This window comes from Fusarium poae, chromosome 4 (genome assembly GCF_019609905.1).
Source record: "Fusarium poae strain DAOMC 252244 chromosome 4, whole genome shotgun sequence".
Lineage (NCBI taxonomy): Eukaryota > Fungi > Ascomycota > Sordariomycetes > Hypocreales > Nectriaceae > Fusarium > Fusarium poae.
This window is the reverse complement of record NC_058402.1, coordinates 6,014,649-6,036,575: the sequence shown is the minus strand read 5'-3', so window position 1 is coordinate 6,036,575 and position 21,927 is coordinate 6,014,649. Positions and strand designations below refer to the sequence as shown.

The window sequence follows — 21,927 nt, the reverse complement described above, 5'->3', positions numbered from 1 at the left end:
CTCTTCTGGTGTCCGTTATATCTACCCCACACTAGTCTGTGATTCTATTCACGCACCCATGTCTAACTTTCATACCCAGGTCTTTCGTAGTCTAGTCATGGACAACAAGAGGCTCGGTATTCCAGATGCTTTCAGCATACTCATCAATGCAGCGATCACTGCTGAAGAAACCCATGCGAGAAACAGACTTAATTGTCTTCTTGATCCACTCCTCCTGGTTCTGGTACGCCTCATCCACAAGCTTATGAGTCTCGTTGTAGCTGTGGAAATCATCAGATACCAGGTAGTAGTCACCATGGTCACGGACGGCTGCAACCAAAGCACTGAAGTCATGAACTGAGCCGAATGTGCCCTTCTCAATCTCGGCAAACACCTTTTGCAGATCAGGATCGATCTCGTGTGAGCCGTACTGGTGATTGTGGCGGAGGTCTTCGACATCCTCAGCAAGATTTCCAAACAGGAAGATGTTGTTCTCGCCAATCTCGCGAGTGATTTCAATCTAAGCCTTGTTAGCAATGAAATCGAAAACAACTAACATTTACTTACGTTGGCACCATCGCAGGTGCCAATGATGAGTCCACCATTCAAGACGAATTTCATGTTGCTGGTACCAGATGCCCTGATAAGCACGTTAGTCGCTTTGTTCCTTCAGCGTGGAGATGTTGACTTACTCAGTGCCGGCCGTGGAAATATGTTCGCTGAGGTCTGATGCGGGAGTAATAATCTCGGCCTTACTGACGTTGTAGTCAGGCAGGAAGATCACCTTGAGAAGGTCACCAATATCCTCATCGTTGTTTACTACAGAGCCGACAGCATTGACAAGATGAATAATCTGCTTCGCCATCCAATAGCCCGGTGCAGCTTTGCCTCCAAAGATGGAAACACGAGGGACGACCTTCTTGCGCTCTTCAGGAGACAGAGACTTAAGGTAAAGGTATCGGTGAATGACACCAAAGATGTTGAGCTGCTGACGCTTGTATTCGTGTATTCGCTTGACTTGGACATCGAACAACGCAGAAGGGTTCACAGTGACACCCACAGTAGACTTGATAAGCTTAGCAAGTCGGACCTTATTGGCGTACTTGATCTCCGACCATTCCTTTCGGAACTCTTTATCTTCGGCATACTTCTCGAGTTGGTTAAGATGTGTAAGATCCTTGAGGAAACCGTTGCCTCCAACCTTGGAGGCGATGAGCTCCGAAAGCCGAGGGTTGGCCTGGTGGAGCCAACGGCGAGGAGTGATGCCGTTGGTGACATTAATGAATTTGTCCGGGCCATAGATTTCAACAAAATCTTTGAAGATTGTGGTCTTGATGAGATCTGAATGCAGCTCTGCGACACCGTTGACCTTGTGTGATCCAACAATTGCCAAGAACGCCATGCGCACCATCTTTGTCTGAGACTCCTCAATGATTGATACTCTGCTTAATATATCTCGGTTGTTGGGGAAAGCCTTCTCGACTTTCTGGAGGAAGAACAGATTAATGTCGTAGATAATCTGCAGGTGACGGGGCAGTAGGTGCTGGATCAGACCAACAGGCCACTTCTCCAGAGCTTCAGGCAGAACAGTGTGGTTGGTGTAGCTGAACTAAAGAGTTGTCAGAGAATCAAGAGGTAATCAGAGCACAAAATACTTACAGTTTTGACGACGATGTCCCAGGCCAAATCCCATTCGAGGTGCTCAATGTCGACGAGTATTCTCTGCAACTCGACAATGGCCAGCGTGGGGTGGGTGTCATTGAGCTGAATGGCCACCTGGTCAGAAAATTCCCTCCAAGGACGGTTGGACTTCTTGAAGCGGCGGACGATATCGTATAGGGAGGCCGCAACCCAGAAGTACTGCTGCTTCAGACGAAGCTCCTTTCCGCGATCCAGGTTGTCATTGGGATATAGAACGGCACTGATGGTCTCAGCCCGCTGTTGATCGGCAACGGAGCTTTCGTAGTCACCACTGTTGAATTTTTGGAAGTCAAATTCTCCGCCAGATGCTTTACTGGACCAAAGTCTCAGGTTGTTTGTGGTGGGTGTGTCATAGCCTGGGATCGGGACGTCGTAGGCGACGGCCTGGACGATTTCGCCACCCTCCCAAATGGCAACGTTCTTACCGTTGGAATCCGTGGTCTTTCTAACATGACCAAAGAATTGAATCTGCTCCAGGTCAGTTACAGTTCGATGTTAACGTTGCATTCTATAACGTACATCGACAACAACGTCGTGTCGAGGAAACTCCCAGGGGTTGAAGTCAAGCCAGTAATCAGGCACCTCAACTTGATATCCGTCCACTATTTCCTGCTTAAAAATACCATACCGATATCGTAAGCCATAACCCCAGGCGGGGTAGTTGAGAGAGGCCAAACTGTCGAGGAAACAAGCAGCAAGTCGGCCTAGACCACCATTACCCAGAGCTGCATCGTTCTCTTGAGTAATAATATCCTCGATTCGAAATCCGAGCTCAGCAAGGCCAGCTAAATACCAGTATCAGTAGGGCAAAAAGGATTTTGAGAGTTCGACTTTGCTTACCCTTGGCAATGTCCTTCTGGCCTACGTTAAGCATAGCATTGTCGAGAGCTCGACCCATCAAGAACTCCAGGCTGAAGTAGTAAACACGCTTGGAATCGCGGTAGGTTTGTCTTTGCTGGGTCCTGTTCCAGTCAAGAATTAGGCGATCGCGGAAGGCTAGGCTGGTGGCAGCATAGGCTGCATTTTCATCACAATTGAGGACAGAGCGAGCAAGAGTGGTCTCGACATGGCGAACGACTTCTTTCTCAAACCCATCTTTACCAGTAAATCCGCTGGACTGGTTGCGCTTCCAGGCTTCACGCTGAGGTTCGGGAATTGAGGCTAGAAAATGGTGTAAGTGGATGTTGGCTTGCTCTGAGTGTTGTGGATGAGTGGGAAGGAGTTGGAAGAATTGGCAAATTTCGAGACTCGAGAAACAATTCACATTTGTGCAATCGATTACTGAGTGAAGAAAAAACATACCTTCAAAGTTCTTGATCTCACTTGGACCAAAGCCCGTGGCAGTTCGGGTATGCTTTGGACGGGAGATGCCTGTGGGGCCAACAGCACCCTGGATGTCGACGATCGGGGCCGACGTGGAGGGGCGCCTCTCACGGGTAGGCAAACGTTGCTGTTCAGTTGCCATTGCGTCTGTTCGCAAACTTGTTAGTCGAGTAATGGAAGCAAAAAGCAACTGGGAAGCAAAGAAAGAGAAAGGATCCCGCGAGGTAATTAAATACTCAACTACCACCACATGTAGACCCCATGTCCTTCTGCGAAGCGAGAATCAGATCAGATCAGATCACCTACATCAAGGTTGACTGATGCCACTGAAAGAGTACTGTACGTCAGATAAGACGACTGGATAACGACACGAGATGTGTACAGCTTTAGGTGGGGAAGCGGGGCCGTTGGTGCAAGGTAAAGTTGCAGTAGCTTGTTGAGTATTCTGCTTCTATCACGAATGCTCAAGTCTCAGTCAATGCAGAAACTTGACTGTGTTTTTGGTGGATCAAGTCGTACAGACAGAGTCTTCAATTTGACAGGCGGCGAGTAGGAATTCGCAGTTATCCGTCAAACTGTTCGAATGTAGAGGGTTTGGGCGGATGGAGTCGACTGGAGACCTCGTTTAGCTGATGGAGATCCGGAGAAGACGGGAGCTTGGAGGGGCAAGGGGAGCTCGGTGGAGCTAACAAAAGAGATATAGGGAGAAGAAGAAGCAGGGGTAAAACGAAAGAAGATCAAGACAAGAGGAGTGTTGAGTACCAATTGCAAACTGATACTTGGTAACCAAGATAGATAACAGGTCAAGGATGGATGATGAGGTCGAGAGTGGGAGGTGAGGAGATAAAGAAGTAGTAGACAGACCAGATCATGAGAGACTGGAGCTGAGGGGAGCTTTGTTGAGCTTATAGGTTAGTAGGTCGGTAAGCGCGATGGTGGGAGGGAGCTTCCCGTCTCCTCCTCCTCCACGGGTTCGGTCCCACTCCATTCATCTATTCATCATGATAACCAACTCCTGCCTTACCTCGCTTCTCATGGCAAGAACTTTGTTGTTACTTAAATTAGCGTGCAATAAGACAAACCTACATGGATTGCTGCACTGACCGGTAGCAGTAGCTGCTTCATCTAACTCACATTAGGTCGCATCATGTCACCTTCACCACGGTTACCGGCCAATGTTGTCTCGCTGTTGAAGCTGCTCCCCTCTCAACCAAACCACATACCATCACGGGCTGGTCGGATTGCATGGCGTGACATGGCATGGTTCCCCTCCCCCGCAGCAACGACTCTGTAACATGACGACATTATCGACACACACCTCCTTTTGTAGAAGGATGCATTTATTACCAAGAACAAATCCCAATTCCCATCAGAATCCCCCAAAAGATTGCGGGACGGATACAGAGCAAAGGTAGAGAGTAACGCAGCTTGGATAGGTGCACATACCCTGGACCTCTCATATCACATGTTGAAGCTTGATTACGAGACTCCATCATTCCAGGGATCCATCAACCGTTTCTACATACATATGCATCAACCGTCTTCCCCCTCCCTCGTGCCAATCGACACGATCCAGACCGCTTCAACTCTATTGGCAAAGCAACTTGAGCGCTTACAGTAGAACAGACCCGCTCGCATACGCATGCTATAGCGATGCTCGCCTTGCAAGGTTCTTCCACAACGGAGGGCGGGGTCGTAACAACGCCTGTCTTCCACTGCGATGAGCGGCTCTCTTTCAGGTTAAATCGAGCACAACACTGTTGTAAACATTGGCAGTGACCTGGGTCAAGAGTTATCCCTTGTCATTCTGGCTGGAGGTGGTACAGCCTGGTCCAAGTGAATCACAACAAGAGTTCAAAAACATGTTACCCACCCACTCACTAGCTCAGTTTGTTGGCCAGAGAGCGTACACGGCTCGCAACACTCTACTATTTCCTTCATTGGCTATGCATTTCAAGACACTTGTATAAAAACACAAAACAGAAGGGCTCGAATCTGACAACAGCCTCCACTGTCGATTCGGAGTTTCCCCCAGAAACCAGACTGCCGGGACAACAGGGTAGGTAGACGAGGTCAAATTGATAAGCATACCTAGAGGCAACCACCCCTGGCATGGCCCGAGTTTCTTTAGAGTATCTATGGGGTACGCATCGGCCCCGCGTTAGTATCACCGAGATGGGTCCTGTCAAGTACATACGTTGATGTGGACTTGATAAACCAGGAAAACGAGGGTTGCTTCGTATGCACACATGCTGTCGCTGTGATACGTGTTGAGTCTTTGTAGAGCTTCAACCTTTACCGCAGCACCTATTTCTCTAACATGCCTGTCTACCTGCTGATAGAGTAACTCGACTACCAGTAAGTACAAACCGGATAGCCCAGCCTTCATCCATCTTTATCAGAGTTCTGTGGAAACATGGACTTCTCAAATTCGTGCATCTGGGTTAATGAACCAGGCGAACTCGCCTCCTTTTAGGTAGTCATGATGGATGTAGTTCATGAGAGTTGGCCCCTGTTCACTAGCTCGACGATCGCCTCATAGCTCAAGGTCAAAGCTTCAAGCCACATTCAACCCCCCTCATTCAACTTCAAATCGAGCTAGGTACGTACTGCACAACAGCCCTCAACAGTTCCGTACATTCGACTATTGGACAAGACATGTCATAAAATCCTTTACTTAATCACAAGTCTGGAGACTACCTACTGCTGTGCCATGACACTAATCCTTTTCATAATACAATGCGCTTGCCAAGCTATGAAGCCTTGACTCGAGTCAATGGGTCAGATGCCGATAAAAAGATCATATATCTCTCTCCTTAGCCATTTATATCACTTCTTCCCAAGACGAACTATCGCTCTGTGATTGATTTGATAAGTCCTTCGGTCTCTTCTGCCATTACGTATCCTATACAGCAGGCTATCAAAATTGAACCTGTACCCAGAGTGTCGTCAATTCGCCTCGCTCGGATCGAGAAGACGGAGAAGAAAAAACTACATATGTAGGAGTTGAAGCAATCCATTAGCGTGCCAGTCTGGATCTCTGTCCGATGACGTTGCCAGCCAGCTCCAGAAACACCACTCTCCCGAGAACCAAAAACCATGCGCCTGCTTCTTTCCATCTCTAAGCTCGGTTGAAGCCATCGGAATGTAACTAGCGTCATGCCTGCGCCTGTCCACGTCGCACGATTTCTTCCCAACCCAAAGTAACCAGGACACTTTGCCAAGAAGCGCCGCAATCGAAATGCCGTCCGCTTCGTAATTTCCATCTGTTTCGTCTCGTGCAAGGCTTAGCCTTAATCCAACGAACCGTTACCCCCCCCCCCCCCCAAAAAAAAAAAAACATGAGCTCCTGCAAGGTCTAGCCGCTCCAAAGCCCGTAAAGCAGAACATATGTGAGGCCAAATATCAAGGCCTTAAATCAACACCGTATCGAATGTGCTTTTGTCGAAAGGTCTTCGCCGAGGTCTTTCGACTAGTGTACGTGTCTCGAGCAGTCGCAATTCGTCGGAGATAGGGGATTAGAGAAAACTCCACTCGTAGCTGATGGAGCTATCGTAGAGAAGTATTTGGAGTATAATCGTCGCGTCGAATAAAAGAGAAGAAAGCAAGGATCGTATAAATCGGGACCGTCCTTCGGCCTGTACCCAAACTCCAAAAATGCTCTCGACGCCAGTCAACAGTTTCCCATACCCTAACATCGTGGTAGTAAAAAAAGAAGAAAAAGAAAAAGAAAAGCAGCGTTCCACTATCACAGAATACCAGAGTCCTTAAGCGCGTTATTCAAGATAGTCTCCTTAACTGCTGCGAAAACGAGTCGGATGTTCGAGGTATCTGTTGCTTGCGTCAAGCTGTTCTACGTTAGACTCCCGTGCAACTAATCATGTCTGCGCGAGAAAGAACTTACTGGGGATACAGGTTCAAATGTGCTCGGTTGACTTGGTTGAATCGCCAGAGTAGATACTTGGCTGCCTTGTTGACATCATTTCCACCTGAGTAATCAGGGAAATAATTGCCCAGTGGCGACCGGCTCAGCTTTTGTTTGAAAATATCAACCTTGTTGAGAAACAAAATGATACTGGTGCGCATAAACCACCTTGAGTTGACCACTGAGTCGAAAAGCAATAAACTCTCCATCATTCGGTTCTGATTTCCATGTTAGAGAATGTTCGCATATGCCAATGCTGCGGAGCCATGGCTTACCTGACTATTCTCCTCGAGCAGGACTTGATCATATTCACTTAAGGCAACGCAGAATATAATGGATGTCACGTTTTCAAAACAATGTATCCACTTCTTCCTTTCGCTTCGCTGACCACCGACGTCGAACATGCTGTGATAGTGTCAGTGAGAGTATGCACATGATGCGAGATATGGATTGCCTACTGGATACTCAATTGTCCCATCTGGAATCTTGTTTCGTATATACCTGTTGTCTTCGTTCGCGCTCGGAGCACATCCATCTCGTTGGGGAGATAGTCAGTCGCTACTATTCGCATTGCTTCTTGGAAGAAACTAAGCCGAGATCAGTCAGATGCGAATCGCACCAAGGGGCAATGTGTTGCACGTACTATTCTGCCGAGTCCATAAGATAGAACTCGGTCTGATGCTCCATCAACAGATCCTTCGCTGGATCATTCCACAGAGCTTGTACAGCAGCACCGACTTTCGCGTCAATATGTGCCTGGGGACCAGACTCTGCTTGATATTCCAGCAGAAATTCCGCATGCGCCTTATTCTCTTCATTTTGAGGTTCGATATCAAACTGCTGCATGGCCATAATAACAGCCTTGGCGCATTCGACAAGATTCTTGAAAACCGTTGGCCGATAGTTGTACAGCTCGTCTTCCGAATAACCCTTGAGGTGAATGATCTTCATTTGTTTTACGATTGTCGACTTGCCACTCTCTCCGGAACCTGACAGTTTTGTTAATTATCAGAGCTGGAGGTGAGCAATTTAGCTGCCGCCAAAGCACCCTTACCTAATAGCAATATTTTGCATTCTTTCCGTAGTCGTTTCGAGTCTTCCTCAAGGATCTTATCGATAGCCTGACTCTTTTTCTTCTGGTCCACCTCCTCATTGCTCGAGCTCATGCACGCGCCCATCTTGACGATTGGGAAAAAGCGGCCTGGAAAAGGCCCTTCGAATTTAGTAGAAAATATATCGTCGCTGCGAATTTCAATTCGTGGTATTCGGTTCCAGTGCGTCCTTTAAGGGTGCATGACGGTCGCAACGATTTGCGAAAGTAGGCGGTGTCGAATACTGTGGGGTGCCGGCAGAAGGTACGAATTGAAGGGTTTTTGTAATTCGACTATCGGTCTGTCGTTGCGATTTGGTATTCGACGGTTGATCGTGATGATGAATGGCAGTGGCAGAGTTGGCGATGAAGATGGCAACCAGGTACCGCGTTCAGTTAAGGGTGAACAGGAGATCGGGGAGATCGGATCGTGTCGGGTGAGCTATCGTAAACAAGACTCGAAGCTTCGGAAAGGCACCCTCAGGACGGTTTTGCTGGATAGACGACCAAGGCCGAAGGGAGGAAAAAGATGAAGAAAAGTCGGACGAGATACGTTTGATCAACGTCAAGGCTAGAAGGGGAATGTTTGGCGGTGGGCAGGCGAAAGAAAGAGATGGATGGCTGGACGGCTGGATGGATGGACCTTGTCGCTCCAGATTGTCGGCCGTAACCAGCTAAGGACGGTGCTGGGGAGCTTCGTGGAGGCAGGGCGAGCGGGCGTGACTAAAGGTACAAAGGCACCAGGGAGCCTCGACGATGACGAGACAAAGTCGCCGGTTGGCAGCGCCAATTGGCGACAGAACCGACGGTGGAGAAGTTACCGGGGCGCAGGGGTGTGTGAGCCAGCACGAACCAGTCAGCAAGCGGGCGAAGGCGAGAATTTGAAGGGAGCCTAGAGCCTAGGAGCTTTGGGGGGTCGAGTTGAAATGCGATGCGTTGATGAATCTGGCCTGGTTGAAGGGGCGTCTGCAGCCCAAGTAACTAGCAGATGAACTAATTGGAGTGAGGTGTGCGAATCAAAGTGCTCACAACCGGATATCGTTGGTTACAAAGAGACCTCGACCGTTCGTGGCAGAGTTGGTTTTACGGAGTCTTTGGGGGGTTTTGGTTTGCAACGATCTCAAAAAGGTAGCGCAAGCGGAAGGAAGCAATGTCAAGTAGCGGAACCTTGTCTGTCTCACTCAACTGTGAAGTGAACTGTAGGTAGTTAGATGGGATGGATGGATGACGGAAAGAGACGGGTTCATATCCCATCCTACGCGGAACAAAGCAATGGGATGCTACCAAAGTGAGATGAAGAAGATTACTTAGTACATGTAAAATTGGCTACCTACCTAGGTATGGAAGTGAGAAAATAAAAGCCGGTGCCTACTAGTTACCTGGGCAAGTATGTACTGCACCTTCCCTAGGTTAGTAGGTTCAAACCCGATTTAAGCAGGAGGTAGACGTGGTCGGACGGTCTCACTGTACCAAACTTACGGTGGACTCTCAGGTTACAGGGGGTTACGTTTCAACGCTATTCTACGCCGAATTAAAAATCCCATTCCCGTTGCGGATATAATGTCAACAACACCTACGTCGCCATTGTTATTTTCTACGACAGTGGACAGAGAGATAGATGCAACTTGTTTGTTTATTCTGCCCATCTCAATACTGAGGTATTTGCCTTAGTAAGTACCTAGGTTGGTATCTGGGTTAGTGTACACCCACGCACAGGCTGAAGGTTCTCAACAGTCAGTACCAGCGCCACTTTTCAGCTTTGCGCTTTGAGACACAATAAAAGGCAACACAACCACCTGTCAAAAGAAGCGTTGCCAGTTACTAATAATATGTTCAGTACAGAACTGTGAACCATTCCCGCTGTCTTACAATTCCGGTGTGGACCGATCGGAAAGATGGGATTGCCCCCCAGAAAAGGACTAAGGCCAGTCAGAACATTCACAACACCATGATGTTTTGATGACCTTGGCATCAAAAGCATATTGCCGGATTATGAATAGGCCAGTCTCTCCCTTTACGATGGGGGAAAACGCCCAGGGAAAATTCCCCTTTGACCTTCTTTGACAGGACGTTATTACCGTTCGTCCCTTCTTCCCTGGCTCAATTTGCGCTTGACACATCCCCCACCACGATTAATCACCAATATATTCCTCAAACGTGTATACGAACACTCAAATGTTAGCGCTCCTCCAGCTGTTGGAAAACTTATCAGGTACTGATCGGCGTGCCAAAATCACATTTGCTTGTCAGTGTCTCAAACCTCCATCCGCTGTGGCTTGGTCAGAGTCGCGCTTCTGCTACTATGTACATGCTGTCCATTATCAATCGCAATGGAAAGCCTGCAGACCGAGTCTTTAAAATTTGTCGAAGGCATCAGATGCCTTCTTGAAGTCAAAATCGAATGGGCGGGGCTGGTGGAGAGAAACCCAATGTATGTTTTGCCGCCCGCACACAGCAGCCCTCTGGTAGCGGAGCGGAGTTGAACTTCTTCAATCAACTCCCCTGCATGTACCGCGCATCCCCATGTTTCCCAAGTTGCCTTAGTTGGTATTGACTCCCAATCTGTGGTGGGCTCGTCGCTGAGGGCGCTGCCCGTAGCGCGGTGGGATCTCTTACACAGATGGCAATGTAGGAACTATTTATCCGCATTCCTCACACAAGGCCAGTTAAATGACGCTGAAAAACCATTGACTGAACGAGCATTCAAGATCTTTTCTTATGAATTCTACTAGAAGGTATTTCACATGGACAACCAAGAGCACGATTTACAAACTTTCGGATTGCTGGACCGATCAAGAATATCAACAACCTACATACGCACAGTACCTTACCTTACCCTGTCGGTGGAATTTTAACCAGGGGTTTCGCCAGGGTACCTGGAGACCAAGTGGACCTAGCACGGCAAACCTTGTCTACTCGCATTATTGCATATAATTATCCATATATTTTGTTCCTCTTTCCTATGTACTGCATTGATGTCTGCGTGCAGAAACGTTGTGGAAGTCCAATCTTTCCTATTTCCCTCACCGATGCACCGGTAGTCTTGACGGACTACCAGGGTTTCCATCCTCGGCCGGTATTGTTAGAGATTCGCATTTGGGCAATATCTTACAATGCTGCTCTTTCATCCCAGCTTATAGGAACACTATCCGTTGTTAATAGTTTTCCCTATTCAGAGACACAATTGCTTTTCTTGACTTGAAATATTAACAATCGCTCTCTCTATCTACCTGCGTGTGCATCCTTGCTTTCTTTTTTACTTCTCTGTTTTATTACCTTTTTTTTCTTTACCGCCCGGGGTTGTTGATATGAAACCCTCGGGCGCGTGGTAAAATGGCAGAGCGCGTACTTACAAATATGACACAAAACACATGGTCCTCGACAAGGCTTTCAAATGCTTTATATCTGAGATGGTATGGTGATGCTGTCGACGTCCTGGTCGGGCTTGGATTCGTCGTGCTTTTTTCCGTTAACAAAAATTCCTGTCCGGCCTTGAAACAGCCTAAGCAATATACAAGTCAGCCAGCTTAAACTTAAACTACAAGTTTTGATGTCAGATTCACTCTGATAGCCACAAATCAAAATCACGAAAGAGACATGATCTTTGTTCCATCTGCAACCATGTAGCGTCGCTAAATTATACTACATATAAGCAAGCTTCGAGGCCCTCTTGCCGGTCAACTCCAGATGGAACGGTTCTAATGATTCATTGACCTACTTGTCATCTTATTACCTACCTAGGTAAGTCTTCTTGTACGGCGCATAATGTTTCATGGTGTGTCAAGACTTTCTGGCTCGAGACCCTGTTAATTGAGCTTTATTCCCCACTGATGTCCCTTACAAGGCCGTCCTCATGGATGGTGTCTCAAGAGATACTGGATAAAGCTTGGACTCGTCACGTCTTTACATTCCTGTCAATTGTGTTGAGTTGCCGGTGGCGCACTTTTAGCTTCAAACACGATGAGTTACGTATTCATCCTACTGAGCTGATGTGCAGTCAATCGCCAGAAATCCGCTTAGATAGATTTGATATATTTATGCCACGAGGTGATGGTTCGATCATAGGTCTTTCAAGAGCCTCATCACTCGCCGCTTGTCTCCGATTGGATTGATGACGGCAGTAGATTCGATGCTGTATCGAGACTTGGCTGTATCTTGTTTTGGGGGGACCTTTTTGTTCTGCGAACGTGGGTTCCAAGCTTTGCCAGTGACATCCAGGAAATGATGGGCATTCATATATGACTGATACCTTTGTGGTTATTTTTATACAGCTTATTATACTCGCCGGCATGGGGCAAGCAGCTGGAACAATGACAAATTGTGTGCAGTTTGTTAAAACAGGTTGATCAAAGCTGACCCTCGACGTTTTATCGCGTCTGGTGAGGAGACAATGATATGCAAGACACGTCGACTTGCCTTTAGATGGGTGCGTTTGACCAATGACAGCTTAGTATGAGAATGTAGAATGGCTCAAGACCAAGACACTGATAAATGGAATGCCACAGTACGTACGTAGGTACTTTTCAAAGATGAGTGCATGCACCTTGATAATTGCGATTACTACAGCTCTGAAACTAGATGTATGTACGGTAGATTAGTCGAGTTACCTCTGAGAGGTACACAGTGACTGCCAGATCCATGGTTTGCTTATATATATGATGGGGAGGGTGATTTATGTGCTACATTAGTACATTTGATGAGTTGATTAATTTCCTGTTGACGAATAGTTTATTTCCATGATAAAGTGGCGAGGTAGTGTCCGTAAGGTACTTTATTAATAAAGCTTTGATCCTGTAGTTATCCTAGGGACGTGCTTGTTCGGTTAAGTTAGTAGGTACTAAGGTAATTACATGTAGTGATTTCATAGACCCCTCAGATCCTGTGGTGATACTTATCTTAGACTACACTGTACTAAGGGATCGGCTTGGCTTTGTTTTTTCTTGTTCCAACCTCTTTCTGTTCTGTTCTTTTCTCCCCTTCTCTCTCCCTAAAGTGATCCACCTTGATCAATTTCATCGAGGTAACGATATCTACTTGCTATCGGCAACACCATATCTCGATCGAAATCGCATAGAAAAGAAGCTCTGGCCCACCTGTGACCGTTATGCGACGTTGAACTTTCATCGACACGTGCAACATCTGCCTTTGCACCTCTCACAACAACCTCCTTGACCGCCTTACCAGAATTATTTCGACAACGATTTCAATAAAGTGCTACTCGACCGAAACAGACACCCAGCTTCTCTCGAGAACTGGGCGCCTCGTCGTCCAAAACATCTTCGCCTTCGCCTTCGCCTTCGCCTTCGCCCTTTGCACACGAGCCAAGCAAAGTCCTCTACAACGACAAAACAACAGACACACACGACTTATCGCCAGGAAAACTATCGGGCAAATATATTTATGACTGACTTGTAGCATATTGCCCCCTCCCCGAAGAGAAAGAAAAAAAAGAAAAGACAAGAAGAAGAAAGATCAGTACAATGAGCTCCGACGAATCTCCTCCTGTCGAATCCCCTATCGGTCTTGGCGCGCCGCCGCCCGAGTCCAACGACGACCTCAAATCTATCCTGTCGCCGATTCTGCCCTCTTCGCCCGCACCTTTTAACAAGGCCGACTTCATACCGCTCGTCACCGTTGTCGGATTCCATCATGCCAGAGGCCCCGAAGTCGAGAATTGGTTTGGAGCTCAAGAGGGGACCGATCCAGCTGCCGACTATGGCTGGTCCTTGCTACCTTTTATGGCCTTGAGCGATGGTGCGCACGCGTGAGTTCGCCCACTTGACTGCAGTCGGCTCATCTACTTGGGATGGCGACGCTTTGTTTTTAACGGTGCTGAGAACATTGGGTAGATCAGAAGAGGACTTTTCTTATTTTACACTTCTTCGCCCAGAGACAGCTGCGAAGCCTGCTACGTCACTTTTTGGAATATCATGTACTCGACAGCTCGACTCAACCCAACTCATCAACCGCCCCGCCGACGTCACACGTTCCACCGTCCAAAAGGCTGTTGTGGTCATTGCCGATAGCCCTCAGTTCTTTGGCATGCTTCGCGAGCGCCTGAGTATCGTGACCCAGGCTTGGTTCGCTCAGCGCGAGTTTACCGATGTTGAGATCCTCCGCAGGTTCCAGGAGAGCTTAGCAGATGAGAAAACCAAAGGCGTGCTGAACGATCAGGTAGACCGAGACCAGTATCTCGGTATGAGTCTTCGAGAGTTGATTCACGAGTACAAATGGCAAACATTAGTTCTCCTGAAGTGCTGTCTTCTTCAGCCCAAAGTAAGATCTGCCTTTGTGCCCCTTGGAACGCTCAACGCTGACTAACTTGTTCAGATGCTTTTCTTCGGCTCGAGATGTGATAAGTTGTGTATGATGCAATTTTCTCTTTTGTCCCTGATACCCGGCCTCATTCGCAACCTGCAAGATAGTGCAGACCCTGAACTCAACAGTCATGAGACGAGCCTGTCAAAGCCTACAAGTTTGCGAACTAGTGATCGCAACTCTCTGCTATGCTACATGGGTCTTCCTCTCCAAATATTTGGCAAGGTCAGTCTCAGTGCACCAAGTCGTGTCTGGCAGCAATTAACGTAGGGGCAGGGAAGCTTATTTGGGCCTTACACCCCCTTGCAGCAACTTGACATTCTTGCCGACTTTGGTACAAAGTCCTACATTGTCGGTAGCACAAACTCTCTCTTGCTCCAGCAGAAAGACCGCTATAGTGACATTCTCATTAACTTGGATGAAGAATCAGTCGTTATCAACTCACAACAACTCAGAACCGCTCTTACTCTCACAGCTGCGGACCGAAGGTGGATAGATTATTTGACCCATGAGATTAACGAGACATGGGATGATGCCAATCCTAACAGACCGAAGACGTTAAAGTACGTCGGCAGCGAGGAATTTATTAGGCTGCAGTTCGAGGAGTATATTCTTGCACTCATCTCCTCCGTCAAATATCACAACTACCTCAGTGCCAACCCAAATAATCCCAAGGCAATGCTTCCTGAGGTTGAGGGCGATCCTGTTGCCGACTTTGGCTATGAGTGGGTAGAGGCTTGGAAGCGTACCGAGAACTATCGCATGTGGAACACACACACTGATTCTCATTTGTTTGACATTGTTGACCCCCGGCATCCCTGCGCAGGCGGTCTCAATATCGAGGATGTTCAACGCCGTATTGCAGAACAAGTAAAAGAGTTACATCTGGACGAGCGCTTTGCCCAAGGCCGAGAAGTCCTCGGCAGGAATCTCGCCGCCGGCCGAGACAAGGCTTCATTCGTCCTCAACAAACTTTATGCTGATATGGAAGCTCTACGAGAAGCCCAAAGACGCCGTGCTGAGGAAGCACGAGCAGCGTCTCCCCAAGATGCATCTGGCCAGCCCACTGGATCTGATGCATCCAAAGCTGGACAGACTGGACAATCGGCCGGCGCACGAGCGGGAGCCTACATCGGTAGCTGGGCCGCCTGGGCTGGCGAGAAGCGTCGAACGAGTGGCTGGGGGGGTGCTTGGGGCCGTAAAGCAAACACCAAGCCCGACAAATCAGCCGATGACTCTACATCAAGCAGTCCGATTGACAGAGATTACCAGATGATCAGTGCTCCTATATCGCGAGGGGGTAGTTCGGATGAGCCGGCCTTAAGAACACAAAGAGGAGCGAGCTTCAGCGAGAGCATCCTCTCAGGGGTTAGCGAGCCCAGTAGTCGGCCAATCTCAGGAACCGACAAGCCTTTGCCTGGCCCGCCTGTGCCCAAAAAGGAGGACGACGGATTTCAAACAGAGGGGGTCGTTGGTTCGAAAGACAAACTGGCTGCTGCAAGTCCTCACCCTGACGTGAATGGGGCAGCGACGAAGGATTGATGAATCAATATAGCCTGACTATATGGGACGACCGCACCATGAGATACAGGATATGATAGCAAAAACCGAAGTGTGTGACTTTTCTTATAGCGAAATCCATCCATACATATATGTATATATACGTGGCATTTAGTACAGCTCGTTCGAATCTATAATTTATACTCGATCAGGTCACAGCAAATCACTAGCCAATCGTTAGAACAGACAAATCTAATCTGACTTCGTATGGACGCCTCTTATTTTCAAGTATACTTGAGACATTCTTTCGTCGCAGTTCATTCTAGACCCCTTTTATACCTATATCCGCACCTTGATCAATACCAATGACCCAGTCTCCTGTCTCTGGGGCAATTTCTCTCTTCCAAGCCATGACAGAGACCCAAGAACATGTAGAACGAACATTAGGATACGAAGGGGTGTCGAGGGGAATTTCATAGCACTCTGTGCTGGGTTCGACGTGCCGACCATCTAATGTTGACCAATTCCCATCGTCATCGCCTTTGCCCATAGCCGTTTCCTAGTCGCTCATGGCTGCTGAGATCACTGAATAATCACCCTCTGAGGTATACATGATAAGTTGGGTATCCGGTGAATAATAAAAACGAGGAGCAGTTTTGAGTCACCCCATTGACTCCGTAGTGATATGATGTAACAGTCAATCGAGACTTAGGCAAGGTATCCTAGCTCATCATCCTCCAGACGCTCTAAGTACTCCTTGTCCAGCAGAATTTCTATGCACTTCTTGATGTCACCAACCTTGGGCACAAACCGCGACCGGATCTGGTTGATGGTCTCACTGACTAGTTGCGTGTGCTTCATCTTCTTACGTGCCTTCATGATTCGTACGATTGCGGACTGTGAGAGAGTCAGTAAATTCCGCGATTAAAGCAAGCAGATACATACCTGAAGAACCAACTTTCGATCCTCCTCAATTGTCTTGTTAGTCTCGACCTCCTCTTGCTTGGTCTCCTTGGTACCACCAATGTTCAGATTGATACGAATCTTTTTGCTCTTGAAGTCATAATTGAGCTTAAAAGTTTTACCAGATCCTGGCTTTTCACCAGCTGCACCTGACATGATGAGAACCTTTGCCTTCAGAAGAACAGCAATTGCTTGGTCTGAGACCTCCTTGCTAAGTTGGGTAGCGCTGAGGATATCGTCATAGCTATAGCTGTCTTTCTCATTGAAAAGAAGTAGGATGGCCATCTGGTAGATTGATACCTGGAAAGTGTAGGGCGTCTTGCTTGCCTTGCAGTAGCTTGCCTTAATCTCACCCTTGCAAAGGTTCCACATCCACGTGAGCTTACGCCCATCATGCTTGTGCTTGTAGAAGCGGGTGAATCGCTCAATCTCGGCTGCAATTTCGGGAGGCGGGTTGAAGTCAGTGTTGGCTGCTGTCAATGGCCAGAAACCTGTTCCCAAGATAAAGAAAGTCGAGTCGACGACCTTTGTTGACTCAACACCTTCGAGGTGAACCCGGAACTCCTTATTCAGGTCCCCAGAAATTTGCATGTCCTGAAACATACGCTGGAGCTTGTTGGTGTACTCAAAACCACAAGCTTCCTTGAGTTTGCTGATCATGCTGGTCTCAGCATCATCGGAAGATGAGTTGCTGTTCACTAGACGTCGGGCAAGCATACGAGAATAGAACTTTTGGAAGACATCCTTGTCTTCGATGTACTTGAATACCGTCATTATCTGATCAAGGGTATGTTCCAATTCAGATTCCTCGATGCTTGTGCTGCTCTTTCTGAGCAAAACATCAGCGTACTTGGCAAGTAGCTCCGGCGACTTGCTGGACCCAGATTTGCATACTTCGTTTCGGTTGACAAACTCTCTGCATGCGTTATCCAGAGATCGTGTGAACTCGGGTTCATTCTTGAAAGCTCTCTCGACGAGGCCCTGGTACTGCGTGTGAATATCGAGTAGAGCATCCACATAAACCTTTGGCTCGAGCTTGTCACCTTCCGCAGACTGAATCTTCTGCACAGCAGCAAGACCAGCCTTTCTGACATGTGTCTCGAAACGGGCTCTGAGAGGATCCAGACCGTCTGGAATTCTCGATAGGAGATTGTACATTCTGGCCATGTCCTCCTCTCGGTCGTTATCAAGAAGCACCTGGAACTCTTCTCGGAGGAGAGCTGAGTGGTCCGCAATGAGAGCTTGGTTGCAGGTCCTTTTAAGTGGAAGGGCAATGTCCCGATGCAAATACATACCAACGCGTTCCTCTTCTTCGGCAAGACGTGTTTCGGCCTTCTTCATATACTCCACAACGCTGTTCTCTGCCACAAACTGCTTCGACTCGGCAAGGTAGAATTCCTTGGTAGCAGTGAGGAACGGACGCTCGAAATGGAAGCGATAGACATCGAGCGTGGACTTGGATGGGTCTGCTTCGTCCAGTCCCAGGGAGACAAAAGAATCCACGACTTGCTTGATTTGGCTATGCTCGATAGTCTCGCCGTTCCTTTGCTTCTCAACAAGTTTGAGGACAGCATCCATGACCTTGACGTTAACCTTCTCAAAGAGCTCCTTCCTCCATTGTACGAGATGTAGTGTGTAGACGTCGTAGATGTTCTTTTTCCCCTCGTCAATTTCGCGCTTGACCCAGTGTCGGTTGAGGTAGCGGAAAAGGTGATGGATGTACTTGGCGGCGACTGTGTATCGGCCCCATTCTTTGATATAGAAAGCGAGCAAAGCTTCGTCGGTGTGCGTTTTGCTCTGGTTTACCAGGTCCTCGAGGTGGTGCTTCAAGTAATCTATAAGCTTATTGTATAACTCTTCACCAAGAAGATGCGCTGTCAAGAGTTAGATATATCATCCACGAGTGAACAACAGGCTGTTTATACTCGCCTCCTCGGTGGTTCTGGTGCATCGTAGGGCTGTTCACGCCGACAGCCTTCTGAGATGTGCAAAAGTTATGAACCGCGCTATAACGTGTCAGTATATAACCCCAAAGCCACAATCAAATGTTACTAACGTATATACGCCCATGTACATCTGCATGTCGATACCCTGTTCAAGTTCGTTCATGACGCGTGCGATTCCAGCTTGTAGGTAGGTCCATCTGTTCCAGTCAGCTTCTGCACTCGGAGAGTTCTCAAGCGTGCGGCTTACGTTGCTCCAATATCCTCCCTGTTGGGTATGGGGGGCATCTGGCTCGGCGCGCCCATCTTTGCAGCCATCGTGCGCGAACAGTCGGGTGTGGATGGTTGTTTGAGGTAGGTATCAACGATAGAGGCGGGGTCGGTATCGAGGGGCTCGACGCGATGTCGTCACAATCGACAAGGTGGGCTTGTATGGTGTAAAATTAGAAAGTAGTGAGCTGAAAGGCGGAGGTTCAGTGCGGTAGTATGGACAATCCTCGGCGCAGTTCTTTGGAAGAAGTGTTACCAAGGCTGAGGTCGAGATCCTTCAGAACGAGGAAGTCTACTGTCGATTTAAGAGGGAAAACAGCATGAAAGTAAGGGTTGATAAAGGGTTTTATGCTTTAGAAAACGCAACAGATTATAAAGTTAAATCAGTCCGTTCCGCGCCAAATGAGTCATGAAAAGGAAACAACTCGTAAAATGAGGGAGGTTCTTCACGATCAAGTAAGTGTCCGGGAATGGGAGGAAGATCAGGCAGTAGTCTAGGTCAGACCGCAGCTGGGATGGAGAAGACATGGCAAGGCGTAGTCCAGCTTAGTTGGCTGAGGCAAGGCCACCCCTCGCTACAAATGGCTTAGTGCTTGGTTCTGCCATTTTCCACCGCTTAGGCACAGGCAGGGATCTGGGGAGTGAAAGGGAGCCTATTTCAAGATTCCATTGTTTCAAGGCTGAGGAGTAACTAGACGCCACAAAACACATATGTACACTTTATAAAACAACAGAGTATAACAAACTAACCTTGGGTTTTAACATTCAAAGGAAGCAGGAGAATGGTATAGACAAAGAGCTGCCAGTTAAAACCACTTTTATTTACTCAATCATTGCACCGAGAAGCATTATACAATGTCTACCTTCGTAGTTTTATTCGTTTCGTCTACTTGAGGTATCCCTGACACTAAGAAATATACGTTTTATGGGGTAGGTATGGAATATACCTACCCTCCAACGGAGCCATGACCGTGACTGATGATGATAAAGGAAAGAAAAAAGCAGCAATGAACGCTCAACACGGTCTACCGTGATATCAGAGTCAAATGTCATATTCCCACCATCCGCGCGCCATAAGCACTCCCTGCTCAAAGGGGTATCCCAAAATTCAAAAGCCAATTCCGTTGCACCAATCCTCCGTCCTAACTAACCAGGTAACTAACCATGTCCGCTGTCATCCTCACCTCCTCCCAGACGCTCCACAGTACGGAATATGTTGACTGCAAAGTTCATCGACCAAGCAATCAATCCTAATAACATGAATGCTGCTAGAGCCTTGGACAGGTTCCGTACTGCAGGATCGGACAGATTATGGTAAACGAGGCTTTCGAACGCGAGTGCTGTGCTCGCGGATTTGAAAATAATGAAAAACAGGTCAAGCAAGATCAGGGAAATCTTAGAGACTACTGATCGTAAACCCAGAGGCTTTCCAGTGTATTCGTCCCAGATCATGTACCCAATGTATGGGATGGCCACGCAGTCTACAGCGACGGCAACGATAGATTGTGTCTCCTCAGCCGAGTCCGTACTATCGACGTCTTCGAGTTGATGTATCCGTGCCGCGACACCGAGTGCAATAATCGAGGTGACCATTACGCTCAGTCTAAACATCAGAGGGGCGAGAGAATGACGGATAGCCATATACCAGATGCGTTTATATGGAGCAAGGGTCTTCCTCTTCCGGGATATTCTGGCTTCTTCGGCGTTGTAGGGGTGGCGGGATGGCGTATCAAAATTCGGTTGTAAGTTTCTGAGAGCCTCAATATCCATCACTTTTGAGTCTTCGTTTGTCATACGGCCCCAAGATGACGACTGGACAAAATCCTGCCATGCTACACTTGGCTGCGAGGTCAAAGCTGGTTTGTGTCCAGGCACAATAACGGGCTCTGCAGATCTCAAATGGTCCCATTTCCTACCACGCATCGAGGCGCGCCCATAACGCATAAAATGAGGAATTTTACCTCTCGTTTCCTGTCCTTGGCCGAAAAGGGGATCTTGTGGATCGACGAAGCCATCTTTTGAGACCCGTCTTTGGGGATCGCTTGGTAACGAGTTGTGTTGAGGGGGAACGGCGCGTGTGGGAGGCTGAAGAAGTCGTAATTGGTCGTCGCTCGCCGAGCCATGGTCACCATCATAAGAGTTGATCCATGCTGTATTAAAGGTCAATTTTTGAGGAACAAGCAATAACATCCCGTACTTGCGAACACTTACGTGGTAGGGACCGAGGAGGGCGCAGTCGAGCAGATCGGCTCGCAACAGAGCTGCTCAGCGTACGACCAGAATCATAAGTATGGGAAGAGTCGTAATGCGTGCCATTGCCGGTTCCAGTTCGTGGGGGCGAAGGAGATGAAGTCATGACTTGTGAGAGACAGCAGAAAGAAGTCTCGTCAACGATCGCTTTGAATTATATCTTCAGCCGGATATTGAAGCCGGCGAGGGCGATCGCAAAACGCACTCAGAGCAAACTCTCATGGCAATCGATTTGTTGGAGCGCGGCTGAGCCGGCGGACACGCAGGACGGGTACCTAGAGAACAAGTGCACGACAGCGACCCAACTTGATTATGCTGTAGTGAATAAGTAAAAAGTAAGGTAAGGTAACTGAATAACTAAACTGATGACCGTCAAGGTTAGACTCGAGTTACGCAAAATACATAAGAGACACAGAAAAAACTTATAAAAAAAAAGGTAGGTATCCGTACAATGAAAACGGGGAAATTAAGATGAGATTACGGAGGAGAGCGTCTTTCCATGTCCTTGTTCTTGGTCCCCCCGACCTTCCATGGCCGGGCGTTTCGACGCGCTGGTCTGTGCAGGCCCGTCATCCATTGATCGTTAGCGGGTGAGATTACCTGTCTTCTGTCGACTCTGAAAGCGCTAAACGGCGTCATTGACAAGGTTGGCCATCCAAATTGCG

The 21,927-nt window shown here is 48.0% G+C and overlaps 5 protein-coding genes across 5 annotated transcripts; 1 reads left to right on the top strand and 4 right to left on the bottom strand.

The window, feature by feature from the left end:
- Positions 1-91: 91 nt before the first annotated feature.
- On the bottom strand, positions 92-3,145 carry GPH1 (Non-essential glycogen phosphorylase; the record flags this gene model as incomplete). Its single annotated transcript, XM_044856404.1, has 7 exons — positions 92-499; positions 547-619; positions 672-1,588; positions 1,639-2,148; positions 2,200-2,465; positions 2,521-2,841; positions 2,983-3,145. 7 exons carry the CDS (start codon positions 3,143-3,145, stop codon positions 92-94), a joined length of 2,658 nt encoding a protein of 885 aa, XP_044703717.1.
- A 3,606-nt stretch (positions 3,146-6,751) lies between these two features.
- On the bottom strand, positions 6,752-8,106 carry GNA3 (G protein alpha subunit; the record flags this gene model as incomplete). Its single annotated transcript, XM_044856403.1, has 6 exons — positions 6,752-6,851; positions 6,908-7,146; positions 7,204-7,333; positions 7,387-7,515; positions 7,572-7,917; positions 7,983-8,106. 6 exons carry the CDS (start codon positions 8,104-8,106, stop codon positions 6,752-6,754), a joined length of 1,068 nt encoding a protein of 355 aa, XP_044703716.1.
- Positions 8,107-13,498: 5,392 nt separating this feature from the next.
- Positions 13,499-15,878, top strand: FPOAC1_012038 (uncharacterized protein; the record flags this gene model as incomplete). Its single annotated transcript, XM_044856402.1, has 4 exons — positions 13,499-13,782; positions 13,868-14,294; positions 14,349-14,561; positions 14,613-15,878. The coding sequence occupies 4 exons, from the start codon at positions 13,499-13,501 to the stop codon at positions 15,876-15,878; spliced, it is 2,190 nt and encodes a 729-aa protein (XP_044703715.1).
- Positions 15,879-16,544: 666 nt separating this feature from the next.
- FPOAC1_012037 (uncharacterized protein) lies at positions 16,545-19,060 on the bottom strand (the record flags this gene model as incomplete). Its single annotated transcript, XM_044856401.1, has 5 exons — positions 16,545-16,733; positions 16,782-18,623; positions 18,709-18,805; positions 18,856-18,942; positions 18,993-19,060. 5 exons carry the CDS (start codon positions 19,058-19,060, stop codon positions 16,545-16,547), a joined length of 2,283 nt encoding a protein of 760 aa, XP_044703714.1.
- A 1,110-nt stretch (positions 19,061-20,170) lies between these two features.
- On the bottom strand, positions 20,171-21,368 carry FPOAC1_012036 (uncharacterized protein; the record flags this gene model as incomplete). The annotated part of the gene is made up of 2 exons (XM_044856400.1): positions 20,171-21,162; positions 21,224-21,368. 2 exons carry the CDS (start codon positions 21,366-21,368, stop codon positions 20,171-20,173), a joined length of 1,137 nt encoding a protein of 378 aa, XP_044703713.1.
- Between the last annotated feature and the right edge of the window lie 559 nt (positions 21,369-21,927).